This window comes from Triticum urartu, chromosome 2 (genome assembly GCF_003073215.2).
Source record: "Triticum urartu cultivar G1812 chromosome 2, Tu2.1, whole genome shotgun sequence".
In the NCBI taxonomy this organism is placed as follows: Eukaryota; Viridiplantae; Streptophyta; class Magnoliopsida; order Poales; family Poaceae; genus Triticum; species Triticum urartu.
This window is the reverse complement of record NC_053023.1, coordinates 636,746,887-636,753,807: the sequence shown is the minus strand read 5'-3', so window position 1 is coordinate 636,753,807 and position 6,921 is coordinate 636,746,887. Positions and strand designations below refer to the sequence as shown.

The 6,921-nt window shown below is 55.5% G+C and overlaps 1 protein-coding gene across 1 annotated transcript; it reads left to right on the top strand.

The window, feature by feature from the left end:
- The first annotated feature begins 2,419 nt into the window (after positions 1-2,419).
- LOC125533835 (probable ubiquitin-conjugating enzyme E2 23) lies at positions 2,420-6,501 on the top strand. Its single transcript, XM_048697172.1, has 6 exons — positions 2,420-2,675; positions 2,799-4,111; positions 4,259-4,381; positions 4,753-5,166; positions 5,658-5,730; positions 5,819-6,501. The coding sequence occupies exons 1-6, from the start codon at positions 2,420-2,422 to the stop codon at positions 6,499-6,501; spliced, it is 2,862 nt and encodes a 953-aa protein (XP_048553129.1).
- Positions 6,502-6,921: the final 420 nt, after the last annotated feature.

Below are 6,921 nucleotides of genomic sequence, written 5' to 3'. Positions count from 1 at the left end.
CGGCGGGGTCGGCTCCAGGCGTTGGCGGAGTCGGCGTGCGCGGGCTCGGCGGTGTCGGAGCTGCTTCGGTGCTGGGCTGTGTCGGCGCGGCTTCGGCACTGCTGGGCGGCGACGTAGAGGCGTCGTTTGGGATTGGCGTCCGGGTGGTCGTGGGCGTCGTGGGCGTCGTCGGCGTCGTCGGCGTTGCCGTCGGCAGCTCGTTCAGGATGAGACCGCGCTGCACCAGGTACCACGCCTTAAGCTTCTCGTCGTTGCTCTGGAGCATGTCCGCCCCGCTTATCAGAAAAGCCATGTCGGTGTTCCTCTTCTTCGCGGCGACGTTCGTCCGGAGCAGGTCGAGTTTGATGGCGTTGTTCTTCATCAGCGACGACCACCGCGCCTCGGTTTTCTCTTCACGCAGGACGGCCCGGGCCTGCGCGTTGGCGAGGCAATGCTCGATGGACTCCTGCACTCGCGCGGTTGCCGCGTCGGCGTTTTTCCCCTTCTTCGTCAACTTGTGGCCGTCCCGCCGCCCCTCAGACGCGTCCGGAGTCGGCGCGTCCGGCTTGTATGTCTCCTTGGCCTTGTCGAGGGCACGCCGGACTTCCGCCCACTTCTCGCACTTGTCAATGCGCTTGTAGACGTGGAGGTGCTTGAAGTCGGCGTCTTGGTTGTCGCCCCGATACATGGCGAACATACGCAGCAGCTGATCCTCAACGCTGGCGCCGCTCTCCGGGCGAGCCGCGACCTCCTCGACGATTCCATGCCATTTGTTGCACGCCAACTGGACACGGCCCCAATGGTTCGCCATCGCCTTGGAGCCGCGCTGCATGTAGACGCCTTTGAAGTAGGGGTCGACGAGCTTCCGTTCGTCGAACTCGCCCTTGATGCGGTCCCAGTACGTCTCCAAGCTCTGGTTCGCGCCGGTGGTCGGGTCGAGGCAGACGACTTTCCATGCTTCGGCGAGGCATTCCTCCTCCTTGGACGTCCACTTGACGCGCGGTTCGCCTGACCTGGCCGCCCGCTTCTTCTTCTTCTGGCGCCCCTTCGCCGGAACAGGAGCCGGCTCATCCTCCTCCTCCTCCTCCTCCTCGGGTTCCTGCGCGTCCTCGCCGTAGACGTAGCCGAGCTCGGCCTCCATGTCGCCGCTGAGATCCACTACCTCGTCCTGGGTGGCGAACCCGGGAGAGGCGGCGGCCGCGGTCGATCCTGTCGCGATGATGTCGTCCATGTCGGCTCCCGTGTCGTCGGCGTCGCCGAGGTGCGAGAAGGGCAGAGGTCCACGGTTGAGATGGGGCGTCGGCGTGGACGCGTAGGAGGTGGGCGGCGAGTAGTTGTATGGAGGGTACGGCATGCCGACGAAGGCGGGCGAGGGCGTGCGCGTAGCGGGGTGACCATGAGGGAAGGTCACGTTCGGGTTGAACCCACCGTGCGCGTCGCCGTCGGCGTAGCCGGGCGATGATGAACCCCATGGAGATCCGGCGCCTTGCTGTCTCCAGGGCGCGTACTGGCGTGGCTGAAGACGGGTGGATTCATCCCCGCCTGGTCGACCGATGAGGAAGACGCCGCCAAGCGCGCCGCGTTGTCGCGGGCCTTCTTGGCGATGGCCCTGTTCCGCCTGTCGGCGGTGACTGCTTCGCGCCGCTGAACTTCCACCCTCCACTCGGCGTTCGACATGCCCGGCGGCTTCGATGGCGGCGCCCTCGACTTCCTCTGCTTCGGCTGGACCACGGCGCCAGTCGCGTTTGCCGTCGCGCGCGGCATGGCGGCGACTGGAAGGCGAGCGGGAGGGGGTTTGGCGGGAGAAAGGGGGAGAATGGCGGGAGGAAGGCAAGCGAGCGGGAGAGATGCGGGGGAAAAGCGTCAACAAACGGCGGGAAAAGGCCCTCGGGTCGCCTCCAGGGCGGGCCCACGCGCCTTTTTCGCTTGCGCCGGCTCCCCAAGCGCCCCCAAGGGCGCCGGGTTCGGCCTGGGTCCGCCGGCACCAGTTTTGGCCCGAGCCGGCGAAAAACGGGCTTCTGGGGACGCGACTAGGGCCTTTTTTTGGCGCCGGCGCGGCAAAATCGGCTGGGGAGGCCCTGTTGGAAGCGCGGCTGGAGATGCCCTAACGGGCGCAGCGAGCGCCGTTTAGGATTTGCCGGTGTGAGGCGCCAACCAGGAGCTCTCCTTATCCGGGTCCTTGTGTATAGGCCGCTGATGTGTCAGGACCGGCCCTGGAGACAACCTCAACTTGGATCCAAACTTGGAGGCTTACTTTTCAAGGAAATCGAGTCTGTCTAGTATACGAAGAGTTTAATTCCCTGGTTATAACTTCCTTACCCGATATAAGCAGCTAGGTATGCTCGGGTCGAGTTGTATTGTGCTTTTCGCGAACCGTCTACAGCAGGTCTACAGCAGATCTAGTCGGTAACTTTGCAAGGAGGAATTCGATCCAAAAGAGATGGACGTCGTGGCAGAACCTTCGAAGATCTACCTGCTAGACCTCGTGAGTTTTGGATATGAAAGCGACGGGGTTGGCAGCCGCGGCCTGGTAGTACCGGACACCTGGGTGCACAACGACTCGCTCCCTGTCGGGACCGTCACGATTCTCTGCGTCGACGGCTCTGTGGTGACCAGGAAAGCCTACGACGTCAACGTCGTCGACAGAAGCTACTTCCACCCCGGCGAGGTCGTCGGATCCGCGTCGGACCTCGGCGGTCAAATCGGTGTCGTCACCAACGTCACCGTAGCGATCGACCTGATCGAGCGCACCGTCCGCGGCGGCGAGCCGGCGAAGATCGTCAATGGTGTGCCACCATCTCGTCTGCGGCGCGTTAAAGGGCTCAGCCTGGGCGACTATGTCGTGTCCGGGCCGTGGCTTGGCCGGGTCGTCGAGGTGTCCACTGATGTCTACGTGTTATTCGACGATGGCGCCATGTGCAAGGTCCCCGACGCAGAGTCCAAGATGCTACGATCAGTGGCCAAGGCCGACGTCCTTTACCGCCCTGACATGAATAGCCCTTTTTACCCGGGGCAGCGGGTGACCGGCGACCCATGTGCCGTCTTCAAGCCCTCCCGGTGGCTCAACGGCCATTGGAGGCCGGAGCGTAGAGCAGGCACCGTCACCAAGCTCGAGATGTCCGGCGTCCTCGTCTACTGGATCGCGTCGGCGCACGGCGGCACCGACCAACAGCTCGTTCAAGAGCTTGCTCCCTCGGCCTATCAGAGCCCTGGCAATCTGACCTTCTTTTGCTCCGCGTCTGAGTGCACCTGGGGCGTAGCCGACACGTGCTTCCTTCGAAAAACCACTGACGACTCACTTCCCGCCGCCGCCGAGACCAACAAGGGTGCTCATGATGGCAATCACCAGGAGGATCAACCCGTCGCATGTTCAGACGACGAATATGAGTATGACAGTGACACGACAGAAGAAGGTGAGCGCGAATCTCCAAGCACAGCTACGGTCCTGACAAAGCAGCAGCAGGAGATGAGGTTTTACCGGAAGCAGCTAAGGAAGGATTACTTCGATGGGCACAGGAGGGCGCGATGCCGTGACGTCGGGAGGTACGTGGAGTTGGACCAGCTGCCCATGAGCGTGGCTAGCACCCGCACCACCGTCGACGTGTTGTGGCAGGACGGCACACGGCAGCTCGGCGCACCATCGACGTCCCTCGTCCCCTTCAACATCTTGAACGAGCAAGAGTTCCTCCCAGGGCAGTTTATTGTCGACAACGCCTTTCCCGCGGCAAATGCCCCTGCTGGTGCTGCCATCGGCGTTACCGGCGACGATGATGGCGCAGCTGCTTCCGCGACGAGGCGTGTGGGCTTCGTCAGAAGCCTGGATTGCAAGGACCAGATGGTGCACGTCTCGTGGTTCAAGGCAGCGTCACGCCCCGGCCAAGCAAGAGAGATCGATTGCAATGATACCGTCAGCGCGTACAGCCTAGAAAGGGAGCCTGAACGCTATGCTTACTATGGAGATGTCGTTGTGCGCCTGCTACCATCGGGATCAACTGACGGCCCAAGTGCACCGCCGTCACAGGGCAACCATGAGAAGAAACACGATCTTTCATGGGTTGGGCGTGTGGTGGACCTGCCTGATGGCTTTGTCCAAGTCAAGTGGGGTGATGGTAGCACGTCAACGGTACGTAATGCTATCTTCTGTTACTACTTAGGGAAATTACGTTACTTTACATAGGCTGTTCGTAGACGGAGCATTATCGTACCTTCCGCTATACTTGTACGTGCATGCATTCTCTGCTCAATTCATTCACAGTTCTTTTGACATGAAACCTTTCAGGCGCTGCCCCACGAGATCTGTGTCATCAACGAACAGAAGTACGATGAACTAGAGGCTGCAATGGGCGAATGGGTGGAGGACGACGGCATTGATCCAACCCAAGAACCGTCTACCGACTACACGGTATCTACCCAGCATTAATTTGTTCACTGTTAGCAAACAAGGACTACGACCGGCTCTATTCTCTCAACCACCAAACATTTTTCATATCAATTTAACTTGTTTTTCTTTAAAAAAATTGATGAACTCCTTGCTCTCGTTTCCATTTAATTGAAAACCGATAACGATGAGCTTCTCAATTTAAAAAATACTCCCTCTGCAAAGAAATATATGATCGTTTAGATCACTAAAATAGTGATCTAAACGATTTTATATTTCTTTACCGAGGGAGTAGTTAACTGAATATCTAGTTTTTTAGGGCGGTTGCAGAATTCCATTTTCTACTTGTACGCATTACGGACTCCATTAATAAAGTGATGGGCCTCTTACTGTAGGAAAATGTTCCACAAAACCCAACGGGCGTCGATGGCGACAAGGATCCTGCGGGTAGAGATGGCCCTGCCGCGATAACAACAGGCCGCCTCGGTTCTGTCGTCTGGTTTGTGATCGGATGGACAAGCAATGTGTTAGCTCGAGGTAAAAGGTGTCTAGCGGATTGGTCTTGGTCGCCCTTATCAGGCTCCGAGTTATTTGCAGCCGCAGAGAATGTGGGAGCGCCTGAGACGGTACCTGGTGGTGGTGACCATCCTAGGGATGGCGCCGCAAGGGAGGTCAACGATGCGGACGATTCTGCCAGTGCGGGGAAGGAGGCTGAAGATGCTAACGGCAATGAGGAGCCATTCCGTTTTCTGCATTTTGATGTACGGGATTGCCCTCCGGATCACCATTACCTTGACACCGCAGACCAGGTAAGCACCACCAAATGTTAATTGCGTTTCTGATGTGCAGAAAATTAGCTTTGATATTCACAAATCCAGTTCTTCTATAGCTGAACTGCATATTCTTTCCATGGAAAAAGAACCTACACCCACTTAGCTACGTCGAGAAAACCACGTGTCATAAGTGGTAGCAACCCAAACCTGTTTATGAACAAATAGCTACGTCGAGAAAAAATCTAGTACTTTCTCCGTAAAGAAATATAAAAGCGTGATCACTATATATTTGTTTACAGAGGGAGTAGCTGATTTTTTTAAAAAAAATATTTTAACTAAAATCATGGCAACTATTTTGAAATGGAGGAAGTATTATTTGTGGCGATTTTGAATGCATCATTTTTCCTATGGTATACGTCCAAATTCATATAATAACCACAAGTTAGGATTAGCCTTTTTCTGCAATTAAAATTAAAAGATTAAGAAGTCCAGCTAATGCTCTTCTCTCCGTGATTCATGAAACGCAGGGCGTCTGTCATGGAAAGAGGTGGGTCAAGATAGTGCAGAGAGAGTGGAAAATACTAGAGAACAACTTACCAGGTACCGGAGGGAGCTACCTTTTATGGTTTCACTTGCGTGTAACGAGCATACCCTATGAACCGAGTTGACTTTGTGTGTAATTATGCAGATACCATCTACGTGCGGGCATTCGAGAACCGCATAGATCTGCTCCGGGCTGTCATGGTGGGCGCTAGCGGGACGCCGTACCATGACGGGCTCTTCTTCTTCGACTTTCTGCTGCCACCGTCCTACCCGGACGCGCCGCCGCAGGTGTACTACCACTCGTACGGGCTCCGTCTCAATCCTAATCTATATGCCTCTGGAACAGTGTGCCTCAGCCTTCTCAACACCTTTGGCGGAGAGGGCACGGAGATCTGGTCACCAGCGACGTCGAGCCTGCTCCAGGTTCTAGTCTCCATCCAAGGCCTCGTTCTCAACAACCAGCCCTACTACAATGAGGTTGGGTACGAAGCTCTGGTCGGCACACCAGAGGGTTGCCGCAACGCTTTGCCGTACAACGAGAATGCCTACCTACTCACCCTGCGAACTATGCTCCATCTACTGCGCCGACCACCTTTGGGGTTCGAGGAGTTTGTCAGAGACCATTTCCGCCGTCGGGGGACATTCATACTGAGGGATTGTGAGGCGTGTCTTCAGGGGTGCGACGTTGGAACGCTTTGTAGCGAGGCATGTGCCACCAAGAGGAGTAGCGAGCGGCAGTGCTCACCTGGGTTAAGATTCACACTCGCCAATCTGGTGCCAAGGCTCGTTGCGGCATTCACGGAGATCGGTGTCGAGGGATGTGTGTAATGTTGATATTTTTGTTCTAGTATTAGGAGGATAAACAAAATGGTATTGTGCCTTTGCTACTATATGTCCAAACACGTGTGCTACCAAACTAGTGTTTTAGTTCAGATCAAACCGGTATGGGAGACGTGGTGGCAAGGAGGGGCCCATGCCCGACCAACATGCATTTTTTAATTATATCGATGATTTGTTAAACATATACTACTACTTTTATGTCAGAAATATGTCCTAGAGGTAATAATAAATGTATTTTTTTTACGGATGTAATAATAAATGTATTACTCCCTTCGGCCCATAATATAAGACGTTTTTTATACTAGTGTGGGATTGAGGGACTATTATATTTTCATATTCATAATTAAGCTTATATTTCATGTTGTAATTGCATTGATTCTTGAATATGGGATTAGGAGGAAAACTTAA